Source organism: Melopsittacus undulatus, chromosome 3, assembly GCF_012275295.1.
Source record: "Melopsittacus undulatus isolate bMelUnd1 chromosome 3, bMelUnd1.mat.Z, whole genome shotgun sequence".
NCBI classification, from domain to species: Eukaryota; Metazoa; Chordata; class Aves; order Psittaciformes; family Psittaculidae; genus Melopsittacus; species Melopsittacus undulatus.
The window spans coordinates 20,008,528-20,029,382 of record NC_047529.1 but is presented as its reverse complement, the minus strand read 5'-3'; the positions used below and the strand labels follow the sequence as shown (position 1 = coordinate 20,029,382).

The window sequence follows — 20,855 nt, the reverse complement described above, 5'->3', positions numbered from 1 at the left end:
TCTCCAGGGAGCAGAGCAATTGGAGGGATCTCCAGTGCACTAATCATGCTGAGAGTGCTTTTGCTGGAATCAGAGAATACTTGTGCAGAGGTGTGGTTCACCTCATCTAGAAATTCAGAGAAACAGTCAGAGGAGTACATGCTTAACTAGAAGCAGTGAGAAATTCAATAGCTTGTGTGTTTTTTTGGGGAAGTCTTGTGCTAAATCATGGTCCCCTCTGATCCGATGGATGGATCTGGGGCCTAATGGACACTCATCTTGCATGTACAGGATTCAAATATGTGCATGGGACTGCTTTTTAATGTCAGGTATTTGGCAGTCCTGAGTATTCTCTGTGTCTGTAAAAAATAAATACATTGTGTGTGTGCTTTAAATTTTAAGGTATAAGATGTTTAAAGAGATCCGAGATAATCAATAAAATGCTCTATTCTGTCTCAGTTTGGGGCAAGTGAGATTTATTGCTGCTATATGATTTGAGGGCTAAGGTTTGTCAAAATGTATAGAGGCTTAGGTTTTATTTTGTTTTCCCATAGCATGTGGGCCTTATTTTCTAATATATACCAACCTTTGGGAAGATGTTCAAAAGCATGGTACATGTCTCAATAGAGCACAACTATGATTGTGATTCTAAACTTGGAGGTGCCCCTGCCAGTCATCCTGCTATCAACAGCCTTAATAGAGAACCCCAGAATGCCACAGTGAGTCAAGGTGGGAACATGTTGCTGTAGTCATGAAACCTGAACTTGTTCTCTGGTAGTGTAGATGTAGTCTGGCATTTAGAACTGTTCTAGGTGGTTGCCAGTGGGAAGTCTGGATATAGCCACCTGGTTTAAAGGCTAAAACACTTAATGAGAATGGCTGTGTGCTGTCTTATGCCAGTTGGTGCCAGCAACAAAGAAATGGCATACTTAACTTATGTGGGCTAATGTAGCTGGAGATCCACACCCAAAGCACACTGAAGCCTACAACCAAGCCCTGAACACCTATAGGACTTCAATCTCCAGGGTACCTTTCAGGATCATTAAAAAATTGCCCACAGATCCGATTATTTCTCAGGTAACATGCTGATTTGATTTAGACCCATTAAGTATAATTACTGGGTAGGCTGCAGGAACACATAATTAGGGGAAATTGACATAGTTTTTAAATGGTCTAATATGAATTCCCTTTAACTGAAATCTGGATTCACAAATATTTTTCAAACAATTCAGTGTTTGTTCATCCCCCTCATTTCAGAGACAGAGAACTATGTAAGATTGCATGTTACTGTAAGCTAGGAAATATTTGCTTTGTGTGCCAGACTTTCCGGAGGGGCTGTATAGTCTAATCCTAGCTGAGGCTGCCCAAATCATGCTGAAGAAATAACTTAACCTCTTTGCAGCCCAGCAATATGATTGCAGCTGATTTTACTGAGGCTAGTCACTGCTCCAGGCTATTGAAAAAGCAGGGATTGATCTGCCTCTGCACAATAGCTGTTTGCCCATGGTGGATTTTTTGGTCATTTGGTTATTTTTTTGGCTTTACTATTTCAAAAGTCCCAATGCTCCTGAACAAAATAGAGACATAAATGCTTGTCTTTGTTTGCAGAGGGATTACTTAGGATGAAGTGTGTTGTCTGAGTGGCCATTTGCTGGCACTTGCTTTTGTAGTTTCCCCCAAGAGTCCCCCACATAATGCCTTTCTCTTGTCTCCTCCTCTGCCATTGCCACTCTGTCCTGGAACCACTGTCCCCTTCTCAGCTCTGAACAGCCTAAGCTGCAGCCTCCTATAATGCTACAGTGATATTTTTCCCTCTTTCCTACTGGGCAGTTGCTACTTTAGCTTATGATTTGAAGGACTCTGGGGAAGATGATCTCCATCCAGTGTTTTTTATTAATGATTATTAATTTTATTTAATTTTAAAATGCTGTGTGGAGCAGCTGGATGTGATAATTGGAGGCTGGTGGGTAAGGAGCCTCCCTGTATTAATCATCCCAGTGATGTAGCGAAGTGTAAATCCAAACTTTGCTGCTCTCCCTTGTATTCACAAATGTAAGCCTAAAGCCTTTGAAGTTTCAGAAAGCCTGGATTGTGACCTGGGCTCCAGTTGCAGCTCAAATTCCCCTGTAACAATACAAAAACATTTTTGTGAAAGGCACATCAAGGCTCCGTGAAATGCATCTGGGAAGGAAACTTGCATTTGTTGGCAAAGGGTGAAATGCCAAAAGTTTGTGTGTGGGTAGCAGGAGGGAAAGGGGTGGGGGAGGTCACTTCGTTCTAGTTCAGAGCCTACAGCTTTGATTTATGGGAAAACTTTTGTGCTAAGAATCGACCTGGGCACATGTTCTGAAGAGAGCAAGCAGTCATTCTCTTTGCCATAGATTTAATTCTAATCTAAGAGGCCCAGTTAATTTTTGTGAAATGTCAATAATTTTATTTTTATTTTTTTTTTTTTTTCAAACTTGGGGAGTGCCCATTCTGATGTCCTTGACAGAATCTTACTCTGGTAACTTTAGGTTTCTTAACAGCCCTAGGCAATTTTAGTTAGAAAGAAACTGAAAGTCAAGTAGGATTTAATTCCGATCAGGTCATCTGATAAAAATGTCGTCTTCAAATTTGCACTCTCTATCAAATAGTGATGGAGCTGCCATGCTGTGTCTTGAGGGTGTCTGCCTTTTGGTGAGGATGTGTGATTTCTTTTTCTAGTGATACTGCAAAACCTGTACAAAGAGTGGAATGCCATTACTGGTGGCAGAGCTTTTCCAGCTATCAAAAACCTGCAGAGTCATCCTTTGTGTTGGCAATGCCTAGTTGCTGGTGAATATAAAATCTTATGTATTTTTGCGAATTGGTCAGGTCTGCTCATCAGATTTCAGTTGGACTGGCTGAAAAGTATAGAAAGGACATTGGGAAAGACCACCTAGTCTTGCAGTGAGTGCATTTTGTTCAACTTTTAGTTTGCCTATAATCCATTCCTTCAATATTGAGTCTAGAGCAGGGTTTGCCATTGACTTTGGTTGAGGATTACACATTTTCTGTTAAATTTGGTAACCATGGCTTGAAAAGCCAGTTCTCATCACACATCCTCGAAGCTGTCACTCCCTACGCAGAATTTGCAAAATGCTATGAGGAAGAGGGGAGGGCTATGGAAAGAACAGAGCTTTTGTGGAAATTTCGGCTGAGGCAGAGGTACCTAAATGTATTCTTGGTCCCTTTAACACTGGTGATTGATTTTAGTGCTGGGATAGATTGGTAATTCAGTAGTTATCAACCCTTTCAGAAAAGCATTAATCTCTTTTGTAAGACAGGTTTATTGGTGGCAGGAGAAGTTCACTGTATTGTTCACTGCATTGCTTTTTGGTGAGCCAGTCTTTCCAAAGCCTCACGGTAGAGTGAGGGGTGTTTAATAGGCACATCCTTCTGGTCCAGCCACCGAGGCAACAGAATAAGCCTTTTGCTTCCTGCATTAATCACCTTGCTCTTACTTATCTGTATTATTTCAAAACTGTTAAGATGGTATAGGGAGTGGAAATTTATAAGGGCAATAAAGCCTCAGGCAGCAAACACTGCAGTGATGAAAAGGTATAAATAAAAGAATGTTATAAATAACAGAGGACAGATCCATCAGCTTACAATTGGGGTCAGAGAAACTTTTACACTAACGATTAATATTCTTTTAAGCCATTGATGCACAGAGATTTTCAGGTGCTGTCAAATAGCTCTGTCTCTGTAGCACACTAATCACTTGACTGTCAGGCATGGAATTAAGAGGAATGTGTGATTTCATTGTCAGCAAATGCAGAGATTATTGTCAGTCTCTGCTCCCATGAAGAAAGAAACTGCTGCTGACCCAGGACAGTTAAAAAGAAAAAATAAATAACACACACACACACAGAGTTTTCTTTCAAAACTCATCAGTCAGCCCTGATTGATGTAATAAAGAGCCAGTGAAGACTGGGGTGCTTTTTACTGGGGGAGGTGGAAAGATTCCTTTTCCACTGGGATCAGGTCTCCAGTATCCAGATGTGAGCCACTAAAAAAGACAAATTCTGAAATCTACCTCAATTGCATAAATAATAAGCTGTGACCTTTATAGACCCTCTTTGTCCAATGGTATTTAAGTTTTCTGAAGAAAAAAAACAAGGGTTAAAACCCTCCTTTTAAACCATGAATTTTTAGTGAAGGACAAGGGAGAGATACACCACAGCTATTCTGTGCTGGGACAGGTGAGTCAATACTATTAACAGAAGTAACTATGAGCTTTTGCCCTCACAAACTTCAGGAGATCCAGCCCATCTTTAGGCATTGAGGCCACCTGTGATACCTTGCTGTGTTGATGATGGAGCCTGTGTTGTGGATGGTGCTTCAGGTCTCGTGGATGGCTTTGGCTGCTGTCAGAAACAAAGTGATCTGAAACCCTTCTCCCCAGAAGAACAAGGGGGTGTCCTTGGGGCATTTGGCAGAATAAACACGGGGATACCAAGTTTTTAAAAATGAAACCCATAAATCTAAATCTCAACACAGTCCTACTGTGGTAGAGGTTTGAAAGCTCTGAATGACAGGTTTCAAGATTTTCTGACTTACTGATGAAAAACTAAGAAAAGCATGTCCAAGAAACAATATGCTTATAAACCAAACTGAGATGCTGCAAAAGCTTACTTCTGTGGAATTTTGGATCTACAGTTTAAACAATGTGTATAGGCCTCACAGAACAGGGAAGTAAATTTATACCATGAGTCTGCAAGAGGTCCTGTATATGGACTTATGCAAGACAGAAAACAATTGGACTTTATAATTATGCAAAACTATATAATTGTGCAAAACAGAAATCAATTGCTCTCCTCAAATAAAAAAGGAACAATAGATCTTCTTTGAAGTAGATGCATGGTAATGAATCCTTCCCAATACTGTGGATTTCTGCAATATTTTTTCAATATCAGTCCTGTATTTGGTTTTCAAATTAATTATATATTTTAACAGATGTATCTGCTGATATTTTCAGCTTTTATCATATTAATGGTCTATCAAGCTCTACTCAGTCACGCACTTATTTTTTTTACTTAAAAGGCGCTGGAGGTTGTCACCTAATCATGTCTCTGGGAACAGGGACTTCAAAAGCATCCGTGATGAATTTAGGAGATTTGGTAACTATTTCTCCCAGCTACATTTTTAATTCTCAGGCAAAGCCACTGAGAGAATACTGTGCATTTATTTAGGACAGTAGTGAACTAGCTTTTAATCTTGTAGACCTAATTTTCCCATATTTTATGCTCTAGGCAGTCACATGGATTCTATGTAAAAATATCAATCAGGTATCCCTTTAATGTTTCTGTGTCAGAATTATTATTGCCATTATTTTAACATTTGAAGAAGATCGTTTTAATGATATAAGACTAAATTCTTTCTTTCAGCTATTATTAAAATAGCTGGAAGAGAAGAATAAAAGTGCCATGAACAGTGGTACTAATGAAGTCTTTTTCCTTACATCTTCAAGAAATTTTTTCCTTAGTGCATCCCTCCCACTTTTTTCCTGCAGTAACAAAAGTTTACACCATGCTTCTTACGTTGCCACCTGTGGTGTAGCTAGTCCAGATTTATATTCATGCCAATTAGCCAGGTATTAATTACATCCATGCGGGTTGACTGGTGGGACAGTGCAACAATTCTAACCAGCTCTGGCACTGATTTGGCTCTCTTCTCTCATTATGTATCAGTTCTTAAAAAATGTATTGGGACTTAACTGCATTTGTCATCTCAACGTTTCTGACAAACTTCACTGAAGTCTAGCCAGCAGGTTCTCGGGTCCTTGGAAGGAGGACTAATAAATAGTGAAGCAGAAGCTCAGGCAGCAGAATGCCAGCAAGTCACAGCTGCTTCAGAAAATCAGCTGAAATTCATTAATGGAAGAAGTAGGATGAGAATGAAATTTGTACCAGGCTCCCAAGAGTTTTGCTCAACTTTCATCTCACAGTTTAGCATATATATTTTGATATTATTCCCTTTTTCCTCCTTAGATAACCATATACCTCTGTTTCCCCAACAGGAAAGTGGAACTAGGTGCTTCTGAACTCTACTTTGGAAATTAAATGTAGCAGCTAATTTGCAGCACTGCCAGCCTTTGCACAGCAGAATATAAAAAGACAACTACTTCAGGCTAATGGAAGTGACAGTGAGGAAAGGCGCCTTTTAAACATTGCAAATTGGATGGGTGCATGATGAATGTAATTTTAAAGGAACCTGACAAGGTTGTTTGCAAAGAACAGTCTTTTTGCTTGTTGAAATTGTTTCAGACCTTTAAAATTTGGCACACTTGAGTTTTCAGGGTGCTCCTGAATTTGGCAAACTGTTTACTGGATATAACTATGGACTGTCACCCAAGCTGTATCTTTCAGAGTTTCAGATTAGCTTCTGCAGAAGTAAGCCATGCAGTCCATGCCATTGAGGGTAGCAAAATTCTATTTTTAAAAGTTAAATTATGGCATCTTCACAGAAAGTTTCTCAAGGAAAAATTGAACAGAAATAATGTTAAAAATATTTCTGCACAGATGTATGAATTTGTGGCATTCTGACTTTTGTATGGTTCCAGTAAAAGGGAATGATGATTCTTTTTAGATCCTGGCTGTTGAAATGAGTGAATGTTAAATGTCTGTGGGGGAATCAGAGGAAAGACTGTAACTGAGGACTCTGGAGACCTTTGTTATCCTGGAAAGGCTTCCTCCACTCAGTCCTGCCTAAGGGACTGGTGACTTGGTTGATATGGATTTATTCAAATCCTGAGATTAATGGTAGGTGAATAGCATTCATGTTAGTAGCAGGTTCGTGAGGATGAGGAGGAAGCTCTGGTATTCAGGATATGAGGTACAGTGAAAGGAAATTGGAAGAAAACAAAAGCAAGGAGTCAGAGCAATATGCACTGATTTAAAGAGTGGGCATTTGCCCCTGTGAGGAATTTGTAATCTACATTGATTTATTTGCATTCAGGGATTTGGATGCCAGAATTTGCTTATATATTCTAAAGTGTAAAAGAGGATGCAAAACTCAAATAACAAATGCTTGCTTGACATGAAAAGTAAATATACAAACACAAAAATAGAAGTGTGGGAAAAGGTTTGAAGGGGAGTACAGACTGGAGAATATCCTTTTAATACAATTACCTTCTTCACAGAAGAGTGTAAGAGTGAAGGAGTCAGTGAAAGCTGTCCAAGGCACTTTTCTCCAAGATGCGTTGCTCATGGGCAGTCCTGTTGTACAAGGATGCTGCTTAAAGGTGTCTGTTCTAGTGTTTAATAGGTTTCCTGTCTTGGAGACTCATCTTATTAGTTTCCCTGGAAGGGATAGTAGCAGGTATTTCCCATACTCATTTCTCACATGATTAACAGTATCACTGGAACAGGCTGCCCAAGAAAGTTGTGGAGATTCAATCCCTGGGGGTGTTAAAAACTTAAATGGACATGATTCTCAGCATCCTGCTGCTCTAGTTGACTCAGGTGTGAACATGGGAGTTGTCCTAGACAGTCTCCAGAGGTGTATTCTATCCTCTGGGGCTCTGAAATGTAGTCTGGAGTGACTACATCCATGGTTAAGAGTCCATGTTTCCATGATTAACCCTTATTTTGGCTTTTCTCTTTAGGATGACTCAAAAAATTTCCATGTGGTGACTTTTACAGTGTAAGTATTCTGCCCAGACATGTGATGAAATGAGTAACTTCTTACCACATCTGAGATCATCATCTTTATTATTTGTTGATGACTTCCAGTGTCCGTAAAAGTTAGCTGAATTTTAGTTTGTGACTAAAAGGTTGTGTATTCCAATTGCACCATCTGGACCATTGTGCATCTGTCGTGGTTTAAAACCAAATCCGCACAGCTCGTTCACTCACTCTCCCCCCTTGCTCCCCCAACTCACGGAGAGTTAGGAAGGAGAATCCAAAGAATGTAGCCCCCACGGATTGAGATAAGCACAGTTTAATAGCTAAGGCACAACACAAATCATTACTGCCATTACTACTACAAATAATAAAGAAAAAGCAAATAACAAGCGAAGAGAATACAACACCTCACCAGCCACTGACCCGTAACTCACCCCACCCTGCCTGGCCGAGCACCAACCGATACCTCCTCCATCCCCCCAGAGCTCCAGCCCTTCCGGGTCTCTCCCCGTTACATCCTGGGTATGACGTGCTATGGTATGGAATACCTCTTTGGCTAACCTGGGTCAGGTGTCCTGTCTCTCCTTCCTCCTGGCTTCCCCTCCTCCCTGGCAGAGCATGAGGCTCAGAAAAGGCCTTGGACAAACCAAACATTTGAGCAGTAACTCAAAACATTGCTGCTATCAGCAACTGTTCTCAGCCCGAAAGTCAAAACACAGCACTGCACCAGCTACCAAGAAGGAGAAAAATGACTGCTAGTGCTCAAACCAGGACAGCATCTCAGCTGTTCAACATTGCAACTAATCTGTATGTGATAGGTGCAGTAAGAAGTGTAGTTAGGAAGAGTGCCATTAACACAGTTTGAGTGAGAAAGGGAATTGTCCCTATGCCCTTTTTCATAGGCCAACACTAACCACTATGCAATAGTTAAACCCATTCATTTATCAGTTAAAGGAAAAGGTGTTGGTGGAGGGGATGGATAGGATGAATTTCAAGGCAAGAAATGCTCTTGATTTTGGTGGTATGCAGTGGAACAACTAACAAAGCTGGGATGAACGTGAGCAAGGCAAAAGTTGTGCTAAAGAGAAGTTACTGGCCAACATGGAGTATGGTTTGGTTTTGAAGTGGCATCTTGGGTGCAATCTCATTAATTTAAATTATAAACTAGGTATGATAGTCTTCTATGGGAAAAAAATTCTTGACCTGATAAGGAAGTGGGAAAAGCCATCTCTGTTTCCTACAAAATCTCTTTCTTTGATTAGATTCCCAATTCTAAGCTTTAAATCCTTTAGGATTTTTTTGAGGAAGACAGATTTCTCTTTGCATGTATTTCCAGCCCTTTGATCTGAGAAATAGGGTCAACTATTATGCACTGACTATGTGAAGCATGCATATTTTAATTAGCAAAATTTAATGCATTTTTCCTCAAGTTCTGTTGAAAAATACGATTTTAGGCAAGGTAGACCTTTGGCTTTAATGCATTCCGTCACTGTATTAGACACAAAATCTTTTTAGGAGCTTGTATATCTAAGGTGTTAGAGAGATTGAGCCAATTGGCATTTAGTGTTGAGCTTCTCAGTCATGACCATTCAGAAAATTGTCATGGACCATAAGTGAAAATATTCTTAAGGCATTAAGTAAATTTTTTTAGTACAGGTCAATACTTGAACATTACTGTATGCATCCTGTGATTACAAAGGGTCTTCTTGTTCACTTTACTGTTTGAGAGCCAATTTTTCCATTAGAAACATTTACAATTGTTTTCCCTTAATTATTCTCGCTATGTTATATCTATGTCATATAATGACCTTTAAAAATGTGTATAGAAAGGCCTACAGCTGTTCCCTCCTTTGTTTCTGTCTACTGAGTTATATTTAAGCCAGCGTCTCTGAAAACAGGCAGCAATAAAAGGCATATTATCCTTAGCAAATATCTTAATCATGGTAAATCTCTGTTGCCCTACAAATGACTGCACGGGGGATTAGAGTTGAGTAAGCCATTTGCTGAATATCACTGCCACCTTTCCTAGGCCATTTAAGCATGTTTAATTTTTCAGGGTGAAACATGAAACCCACTAATACAAATGTTTGCATTTGGACTGAATTATATCCAGACTGTAACAGTTATAGCAGGCTTAGGACCAGATTGTGATTGATCTGTAGGAGGCCAGTTCTTCCTGGGAGGGTGAGAGAGAAAAATGCAGGTTTGTTCCCAGTCCCAGCTCTCTTATGTCACTCACACTGCCTTGGCTCTTTTCAATATTTATATAAGGCTATTATGGGTTGAAGTACCAGCAAATATATGGATGATGCTTAGCTCTGTATTTTTTTTTTTACATCAATCACAGTCCTTACCATTGTCCAATGCCTGGGAGACATCAATGTCTGGCTTTGATTCATCCTGGCTAAAATGGAGGTGGCAAAGCTATGAAGCAGAAAATACTTTCAGGGCCTTGTGCTCCCTGTAACATCGCTTTCTATCTGTTTGTTTATCCAGATCTCTACTAGGTTGCCCAAAAACACCGAGAGTATTTGTTCTCTTGTGATCAAGCTTTAGGGCACCTACTGGGAGTCTGAAATACTGCTGTGTATTTGGCCTTTCTTTTTCTTCCTTTTTTTTTACTCTTAAGAAAGCAGTGTCTTTTACCTGTACCAGCCCAGGGAGCTGCAGCCCTAACCAGTTTGGACTCAGTCAGAGCCTTGGGAACTGGCAGCTCTGACAGGTGTTTACTAGGGCAGAATTTAGTGATCAAGAGGAGGCATCTGTCTCGGGTGGCACAGTCCTCTTACTCCACACTGCAGTGTGTCAGCAGCATGTCACCCATAAAATACACTGCTTCCCAAGGAGCGTGCATTCAGGTTCACCTCCCAGGTCTAGTATCTTGAGCCATTCATCAGGTAGCTTCCCCCATGAGTTCTGAACACGACTTCTCAGAGTGGCCTCAAGGGTAAGAACTGCAAATGTGAGAGACCGAGTTTTGTTGCTGTCTCAAGACTGCTGGACTGACTTGCAATAGAAATGTGAGTATCTGTGCAACCCACTGTTAAACACTCTGCATTTAAAACACAGTCAAGTTTCCAAATAACAAGCCCTGACTTTGAACAGTCCAAAGAATTTACTAAATACTCTAAGGACCTTAAATGGGTCCAGAGGACATATGGTTAAGCAATCAGTTACACTTTTTAATTGGAAGATGTAGCTAATAATAAACAAATTGGCAGAGGAAATTAAGCTAGTGCCTTGTAAGAAATAAGACCTTCACAGAGGACCGTGGTGTTTGCTCATTAGAGACTTAAAAATTGATATTTTCCTAAAGTTAATAAACTATTTCATATTTCAAACACTTCAGCTAGTCACAGGTACTCTCCCTTTCTATGATATTAGTTTAACATAAGATATGTATAGCTTGTCCTGTTTCAGAGTTTTGTCCTTTTGTGTTTTGGCTTTGGATTTTTTTTTGTTGTGTGGTGAGTTGTGAGGTTTTGTTTTGGTTTTTTTTGTTTGTTTTTTTTTTCTAACCCATGAACTAAAATAATCTCTTAAGTCTATAAGGTTTTAATGTACTCTGTTAAGTTTTACACTGTGTAGCTTTTAAAGCTTTGATCCCGTTTCCCTCACAGAAGAAACAAAAATCCTATGGGAGACAATTATAGGTGAAGAAGATAACTCTCAGTATGTTCAGTGTATTATTCAAAGGTTTTCATGGTGATTGTGGATGGACTATCTAGATACATAGACTGATGATTGATTCTTCACAGCTGTATGAGGTTCATCTCGCCCTCTCTTTCAACATCAACTCTGAAGTTGAAAAGAGCTTCTATTCCTGATTACTGTTACTATTTTACAAGCTCATCTGGTCATGGGTTTACCCTGTAGGTATTACTGAAGGATGTGTGTTCTTCACACAGATTCTCCCATGAATGGGTTACGTTTCATCAACAGGGATGGATGAAAGAGTATTTTCCTATTCAATAAATATTTTAGAGGTTTGAAAGTTTCCCTCCAGTGGCATAGAAACAAGGATATTCCAGAGATTTTTGTGAAAAAGCTGCAGAGTGAGAAGGAGGGTTATGAGCTGGAATAGTGTCTAGGGTTAAGATTCTCACCTGGCACTGTGAGAATTAGTCCTGCATTGAGCACAGGTTAAACCAGATACCTCCTGAGGAGTCTTCCAACCTAAATTCTTCTATGACTAAAGTTTGGTGGAAAATTCCTCAACATCTTCAATAAGATAAAATGATTCTTGAGCCTACAGTTATAATGAGTCAAAAATGACATGGTTAAGTTCTAGCTGCCATGGTGTGAAGACTTAAGTATTAAACTATAAAATAATAATTAGTTAGTATTCTCAGTTGCTGAGTAGCTGAATGCATGTGGACTTACGCATAAGTTCTCATATATATGTGTGTGATATTAGGCATAGAGAACCAGTGACAGGGAGAGACAAAAAGCATGCATATGCTAGTAAATAGTACAGGGCCAGGGGCAGCCCCAGGCTTTGGCTGATGATTATCTACGCTGTTTGGTTGTTAGTGTACTCTGTGGCACAATTTTGACCTGCTACAGCTGGAAGCATTTCAGATGAAACAACTGATCATGCTTGGGTGGTTACCATGGGTCAGGGACCCTTTCCATTAAGCAATTTGGATGCCATTGTGGCTATATTTCTAATGGCAAGTAACTACAGAGGCTGAGGAGGCTGAAGTTGTGTTCCTGACTGTGCCCTGGGTTGGCTGGGGTGACCATGGACATGCCACTTCAGTTTTCTTAGTCTTTTTCTTTCATAGTTATAGATGTTCAACTGGCAAGACTTGGCTCTTCAGAATAGTGTTTGTCTCCTGTGGTGTGTTGGTGGACATACAAGCAGAGGGCCTGTTCTAGGTTGGGACCTCTAGAGGTTCCCCTAATACAAATAATAGTAAAAGAAGGGAATTATGTGATTTCTTAAGAAATAATTGCCCAATATCCTTGACAGTTCTGAGTTACTGTTCAGTGTGCACCAGCCTTACAAAAGCAGGAGAATATTTTGCATTCTTGGTGTGACCATCTCAAGAGGAATTTGGGGAGCAGCTTTGCATATCTGTATTTGCAAGAGGCAAAAGCAGCTTCCAGCATTAACATATTTAGTATATCTCCTATTGAATCTGCCAAGGGAGAGCTGCTGTGAAAAAAAGCTATCAAGCATAATTATGAGCTGCTGTGATGTAGAATAAATGCTTGGCATACAAAGGACTGATGTATGGATGAGAAAGGTGTCTAAAGTATGGGCTTTTACCTTCCCCTGCCGCAGGCTTCTAATATCACCGTGTGGAAATCACTCAATTACTATGCCTCACTTATTTGTCTGCAAAATTAATTTATTGGCTATTTACTGGAACTCACACATGATAAGTTAAAACATGTTCATTAATTATTATGATAATGCCAGAGAGAGAATGCATAATGCAAATGATCAGTGCTACTCCAGCAAATGCAGTTGTAAGGCTGGGATTGTGCTGGCAGTGGATGTGCACCCCCGGGGCTTATGCCCAAAATCACTGCTGCCTCTGACAAGCTCACACCATGAGGGAGTGAGAGGGCTCCATTCAGGCTGAGTGCCCACCTCTGATCTGCTGAGTAATTGTTTGTTTCATTCCAGATGAATACAAGAGTAAAGTAGCCTGTGAAGATGACAAGCTGAGGCTAAGCTGTAAGAAGAGCATGGTGATTGCTATTTACTCTGCTATCTTTGGAAGAACACAAGGAGGCAGCCTGGAGTGCCCGTACCAAAACCTAGGGATGCCTATGATTGGTAAGCAGGGGAATGGCTTGACAGATCACACTGATGGGCATGAAGCCTGTTATGGTGGTGCTCCTGATGTGAACCAGTGGTGAGTTTCATCATAGGCACCAAACTGAGGTTCAGCTAGACGTCCTTTCCAAGCTGCCAAGCTACCAAGCCACAGGCTTTTAGCAGATTCATCAGATTTTCTGTTTGGAGGTACTACTTCTATTTCTTTCATTTTGTGTCCTGCTGCTGGTTCAGACTGTGCCACCATCTATAATATGGAAGAGCACATTACTGGGGGGTGCCATAGGTCATCTCTGGCAAAGTCAAGCATTGGCATTGCATTTAAACTTTTAGTGTATATAATGCAAGGGGTGAAAATTCAAGGATCAAATTGTTCATTTTCATCATGTTATGATGTTATGGTTAACTTACAGTACCTTCAGGTTTCTTCTTCACTCTCAGACTATCATAGTTTCCTATACTTCTGTGTGTTAAGGATCAATAAATTTAAAAACATTCACTAAAACTGTCTGTTCTTGGGCCAATGTGAAACAACTTTGAATATTTCAGGCTGTGGCAGAGAGAGAAGCTGTCTGCAGTGCAAAATCCTGCAGCCAGCATTCCTCATCATCCTCCTCTACAGAGGTGAGAGGGAATCAACTGACTTCCGAAAGGAATTGCTTCCAGAGAGGGCTATACAAGGAAGGTTGGCCTGCTGCTTTTGTCTGTGCTCGTATCTGTTCAGTTGTATCTGGGGATCTTTGGCTTCACAGCTGCTGATCCAGTGCCCTTAGGAGTTAAATGCTATTCAAATGGAAGCATGTAACTGCTCAGAAATATGTTCAGAAATATGATACTCAGACAATGGATGTCAGTAGGAAACCAGAGGTGGAATCAGGCCAGTCAAGTTATTTGTGCAGCATGATGGGTGCCTTAGTTGTGTAGCTGAGAAAGCCAGAGCACTTGCAGTGCAGCTCAGCAGTGGAGGGTCCCTACCCCATCCCATGGTTCAGATGCATGGCAGGAGAGTCATTGTTTTTTAACAAGTTACCGCCAGTCTCCTGAGGTGACCAATGTCCCTGGAGGTGCTCCTGTTGCTGCCCATTTGCCAGAGTGCAGAAGCTGAAACAGATATGTGTAACATGTTAGCCTAGACCTCTTTCATCTGGTGTTTGGCATGGGCTAAGAGTGTGTACACAGGTTGTTGGGGTGGGGGTGGTTTGGCTGCTGGGTGATAAGTTGCCAAGTCAGCGAAACTTGATGGGTTTCTACTATATACCTGAGCACACCTTTGTCCTTGCTGAGAGAGCAGAAACAGGCACGTACTGGTGACAATGTACTAGCACTGGGAAGTGGTCTTGAATGTCAGTGTGAAGCAAACTCTATGTGAAGCCACAAAAGGTAAAATTTTACTATTCTTTGCCCAGAAGAAAGGTCCTCAAACTTATACTGGCTGAGAACAAGGAATGTGGCACTAGAAAACAGGATGGGAGGAATGGAGCTAGGAGAGCAAAGCTGTAGCTAAGAGAACAAGCAGTGAGGTGTGATGGCAGGGCTGCATGTGCTGTACCATCCATAGTGCTTTTATGCCCTGTTGCTCTCAGGCTGGCCTTGTGATCTCTACAAATTGGGATGTTTGCCCAAGATATCTGATCCTAGAGTGTAGCATGCCCATGTGCTGGGATGAAGCAGGGCCTTCCTCCAGCATCAGCTCTTCAATGAAACTGGTTACAAGAGCAGGCTCAATACAAAATAATGCCAAGCTAGTGGTGGGGATGCTGAGGTAGCTTTACGATGAAATCCAGTGAAAGGTTTTAAGCTGTGAAATGATACTAGAAAGGACTGAATTGTTGAACAGAAGTGAACATCAGCATGTTTGGTGTTACTGGAGTCTGGAGTATCTGTTAAGACAGCCTGGATTTCTGAGGGAGTAAGTATGTCCTGTCTGCGTAACACCAAAGGGAAGACAGGAAGTATGTCTGGGCAAGTGGCAGCTGGCCCCTGCAGGGCTGGGGATGAGAGGTGAGTCACCCACCACAGATCAATGCCTCCCACAGGTTTCCCCAGACTTTTGGGCACTGTGTGTGAAAGACAGTATACCTATTGATGCTCATGTTCTCTGCATGCTGAAATCCTGAGGGGAGAGGGTGCGTGTGTGAGTTTAACTTAAAAAAAACCCCAAAAGTGAGTGAGCAGGTGGCCTTTCATCCGTTCCTCAACTCACAGCCTTATGTGACTGTTCATCAAGGTCTGCTGGTATGTTCAGCAATAGCTCACTGATTGTCTCAGCATGATGCTACCAATGCTACAGGCAGTTTCTGCTTATTGTGACCTTCCTTTCATTGGTAATGTATTCAAAATTAGCGGAGATTTAGTTTAGATACAATGAAGACGTTCTTCAGTGTGAGGGTGTTGAGACATTGGGCCCAAAGAAGCTGTGGCTGCCCCATCCCTGGCAGTGTTCAAGGCCAGGCTGGATGGGGCTTTGAGCGCTTGGTCTAGTAAAACCTGGACTAGTGGAAGTGTCCCTGCTTGTGGCATGGGTGTGGGAACTAGATGATCTTAAGTTCCTTTCCAGCCTGAGCCATTCTATGATTCTATTTGTGTGAGCTGACTCAATGGGACAGAGCTCTAGTGATGCAGGAAAGAAAGGTGGGTTGTGGCTCTGGTTATCACTCTCTCTTGGCCTCACAGGAGAAACTGTGTAGGATCCATCTGCAACCCAAATCAGCAAAAAGCATATTCACACTGTGCTTCCCCATGGCACGCTGCAAGAAATAATAGTCCTTCCTACACCTGCAACCCTGAAGTGAAGGGTTTGTGCTAGCAGCTGCCACTAGGAGTCATGGGAATGGCATGTGATGTCCTTCAACCTGCTCCAGAAATTGTACTCCTGCCATGGATCTGCCTAGCCCAGCAGGCAATGCTGTTCCTTCAGGAGCAGGTGAAAACATCACAGCTTATAAATCAGAGCTTTCTCTAGCTAGAGAACGTTTCCCTGCACGTTTCCACAGCCCTGTGATACAGGGAGTGCTGCTCCATGACACCCTTTGATCCCAGGCATTCGCAACAAGCTGATCTTACAAATATGATTGTGTGACTCAGACTTTGTGGCAGCATCCAGTTCCTGTAAGGCAGAACCCAGCTATGTTCTGCATACGGAAAATTTATTCTGTTTGAATTTCAGTGGACTTGATGTTTGTCAAGTCCGAGCCTTAGCAAAGGGCCTCTTCCCGGTAATTAGGTTCTGGACAAGTTTGCAGTGATTATTTTTATCCAGGCAGCCTGAGTTACTTGATAAGTGAAGAACCCGTACTTGTCCGCCACAGGTGGGGAAGAGTATCTTTTCTTCCCCTCCTAATGAAAAACAGTTCAGATAATTTTATTTTATTTTATTTTTATTCTGTGAACAAAATGTACATTTGGGATGAATTTAGAAATCTACAGCTTAAACAGATGTGGCTTTTAAATAACTGAGGTCTAAGATGTGAAGGAAGGGTGGCCTAATAGAGCATTGCATGTATTTCTGGCTCTGCCATAAGGTAAGGGAACAAATAATTTAATTTGTTGTTTCTGCCTTGAAAAATCAGACCTTGTACTGCTGTAGGAGTGTTGAGGAGATAAAGTCCACCTGAGTTGGACATGAGTTTCTTGTATTCTGAAGACATGAGGTATGGTAGGTGCTCGGGTGGAGAGATCTGAGGTACCTTAACGGTGTAGCCCTTTAACACCTGCAATCCAAGCTGTTGTGCTGCTTTTGGGTTATATAAGATCCCCAAGTCAGACTTCACACACCACACAAAGCCACATGCATGTTTTCTTTCTATCGTATATATGAATGTGCTTAGCATCTGTGAAGGGGTAGTATTGTGAATAACTCTATCCTACCCCTGTCATGTTAAAGAGAAAATCTGCCAGGATCCTCTTTTAACTGGAAACATGCTGTAACTTGTGTCTCTGACGGTAATGGGAAGTCCCTGCAAACAGCTGGATCCCTCCTTGAATGGCTTGGGAACTCTGAAAAGCTCTTAAAGGAATTTGACCTTATTTGTAGCTCTCTTAATGAAACCTTCACTTTGTTGCCAGCATGTGCAGAGAATACACAGAGCATAGGGAGGTCTGTGGGGAAAGGGCTATTCACAAGCAGCAAACCATTAATATCCCTCAGCCCAGTGAGCCCTTTGCTCCTTTATTGAGCTGTTTACAGCTGTCTCTTGCCTGTGTCTCCAAGTGGCTTGTTTATACCAAGGAAAGCTGATTTAAAAAAATGGCCTTTTTCTTGCTTGTATCTGAGTGTGAGGTAACAGTCTAATTAGGAGACTGAAGAGGAAGAACTTAGATGTAAAACCATTACCCTTTTTCCATTTAGTGGAGTGATATCATGCTCGTATTCAGGGCACCTGACAGGCTCACATATACATTTATATAGTAGCTATGTACCTGAATGATGAAGACTGAGCTAGACATGTTCAGTTGACCTCTAACATCAGGATCTAGGTCTCCTTCTCAAGGACCCTGTCTCTCTCCATCCTATATACAAAGAGACCACAGCAATATAACTCCTCATCCTAGGTAGAAGGAATCTGGGCTTGGTTTTGGAGTCAGCACAAGATTGTGGGAACTGTGACTCCAAAGCCTAGCTTGGGTTGTGGTGGGTGGATTAAGCTGAGTAGTCTGCTGAGAAGTGAAATGTCCTTGTCACTTCACATACAAGTTCTCTCCTGTGCTTCTGTACTGTGAAAATGGATGGTCAGTGGTACTCTCTAACTCACTGGATCTGATAACAAAAGAGCAGAGGAATGAGTTCAGCAAAGGAGCCTGTGTCTCAGGTGCTCATTCCCTGGCATTTTTCATTTCAATGCAGTGATAGAAGGTGATCTAACCCAACTTGTTTTGATTTCCTTCTCTTGATGCAGATGTATATATGATGCAAACCAGAGCCTTCACAGTCCCTCATATAAATATTTATTACACCATAAAAATAATGGACTCTTCTAGTTTATCTGTGATCAGATCTAACATGTGAATAAGTATGAAATACCTGCAGTAAAAAAATCCATTTTATTCCATGATGGATGTTACTGTTCCTGCCAACCCAAGAGCTAGTTTAAGAGATTGCTGCCCATCCAGTTTTGCATTTCTGGCTCTTCCACTTTACTACCCATGACCATCCTGTGTTTCCATCAGTACAAATTTGTGGCTCTGCTCTAATCTTAGTCTGAGGAGAAACACTTAAAATTAAAGGCCTCCAAACTGTGGAGCTGGAGCAATGAGGGCCGTAACCTTTGGCACTGATGGGGGAACCATGGTGGCAGGTATCCACTGAAATCTGTGTTGATCAGATAATGCCATGTAGCACAGCTGTCCCTCAGCAGATCTGAGTGCTTGTGACTAAAATGCTCCTGTGCTATGTCCCTATTTCACCATATGGGAGCTGACGGCCTTTGAAACAGCTGTAAGGCTGGGCTTGTGGGATGAGCAGCAGATGTGGGATGCAGTCAGGCCACATCTTTCCTCTGTAATGTGCACACCAGGCTTTCAGGGTGCCCCTGCCCATAGGAGTGACTCTATGTACATTTCAGTTGCATTCAGTGCAGAAACTACTTTGTTATGTGTATAGCTCATGATTAAGAACACGTTCTTGGAGGCAAATCTGTTTGTATATAATAAAACCCACAAGTATCCAAGTGTGAAATCTAAATAAATATCAGTTGCTCTTTAATTCACATATCACATCTTATTAAATTGAAATTGAAATGAAATTCCCATATAGAATGCTAAGTTAAAGTGGGACAAAGCCTGCTTTCAGAAAGCTGTTTTTCAGATTTAGATACTTTGTGTTTCACTTTTTGTCTCAAAACACCAGGAGGTAATTAAAATTACTTTACAGCTGTTTCTAGAAAGCCAAAAACTATTGTTGAATTCCACAGAGTCATTAAAAAATATTTATATGAAGTTGCTTTTATATGCACACAATTGCTATTTTTTAGAAAAAGCAGAAATACATTCAGATTGCTTCTGGGCAAGATCTGCCTCAAAGGCAAAGTTCAACTTGGTTTTAAAAAGCTGGTTACAGTGAAGTATGACCCCATGCAGTGGTTGTAAATAAAAATTCTGAAAGTAGTAATTTGAATAGCACTAGCAGGCTCTGTGATGGTATTGGTATGTTATTTGAAGAAGTATTTACATCACTAATATCAACTTCTTTTATCATCATAATAAAAGTGCAGAATTTAAGAGATTTAAATCTATACTTATTTCTATGGAGTTACTCTGAATAAAAACCAGTGTAGCTTGTTCAGAACTTGCAAAGTAATTCAGATGTCACTCAAGAATATTACAAAATTAACACAATGGTGAATGCTGTGCCTGAGAAACAAAGGTAATGTGAAACCTGTCAGTTTGCAAGCATGCCACGCTTTGTTTTAGGAACCAAAGGCAAGAAGTGACTGAAGGATTGTGCCAGTTGGGTAGCCTCTTAAAAATGTGGGCCAGTCCCACAGCTTCTGAAGTTCAGACCTTGCTTCGGCCTAGGTCTAGGCACTTGTTGAACTGTAACCATGTTTTGGAAAATACTTTTGTGGGGCTGTGATGAATAGGAAAGACAAATGAAGTCAGGGATTGCTCAGAGCTGTAGATGCACTGAACGCATCATTCCTGTGTTCTACTTGAGTGAAGCAAAAGCTGTTAGCGTCTTTGCTTTTTATCTTCAGTGCCTCACAGCCCATAATCAGCTCTTCTCTGCTGCAGATTAAATAATGAAATTTTACTGTCATTGCCAGACCAAAACTGCTTTGTTCTCCGAGACTTCTTGGAGCCAAGTTTGAAGCTGCCCTCAGATTCACGCTTTAGCTCCCAAGCTTGCAAAATGTTATTCATTTGCTCAACTTTATACACTCTTAAGTCAGCCTCTACAAAACTGGACCCTTGTGTTTTTTATGAGTTCTGGTTCCAGATACAAAGGTGATAAAATTATTTTAGTTCACATTAATAAACCAAAGTGAACGGCGGCTTGGTGGGAATACAGGGACATTGTCCAAGAATCTAGGGATTGAATCAGGAAAACTAAGGCCCAGTCAAAATTTATTCTGACCAGAGATATTAACGGTAACAAGAAGGACTTCTCTAGGTATGTTGCCGGCAGAAGACTAGGGATAATGTGGGCTCTCTGAGGAATGAAACAGAAGACCTGGCTACACAGGATTTGGAGAAGGCTGAGGTTCTCAAGTGCTCTAGCCATGCTGCTCAAGTCTTGCAATACAAATGCAGGGACTGTAATGAAGACCTTAGGACCAGTGTGGGAGAGGATAAGGTTCAAGATCTTCTAAAGAACCTGAACATGCACAAATCTGTGGGACCTGACGAAATCCATCCGCTGGTCCTGAAGGAGCTGGAAAATGAAGTTACTAAGCCAATGACCATCATATTTGAAAAATCATGGCAGACAGGTGAAGTTC

At 41.2% G+C, this 20,855-nt stretch overlaps 1 protein-coding gene across 3 annotated transcripts in view; it reads left to right on the top strand.

Moving 5' to 3' along the window:
- LOC101867750 (protein eva-1 homolog A) overlaps positions 1 to 20,855 on the top strand; it is a 205,476-nt gene that overhangs the window by 72,490 nt on the left and 112,131 nt on the right. For all 3 annotated transcript variants that reach the window (XM_005146436.3, XM_031046665.2, XM_031046664.2), the window contains one exon: positions 13,267 to 13,419. In XM_005146436.3, the coding sequence (XP_005146493.1) occupies positions 13,267 to 13,419 (153 nt within the window). The remainder of the gene's footprint in view (positions 1 to 13,266; positions 13,420 to 20,855) is intronic.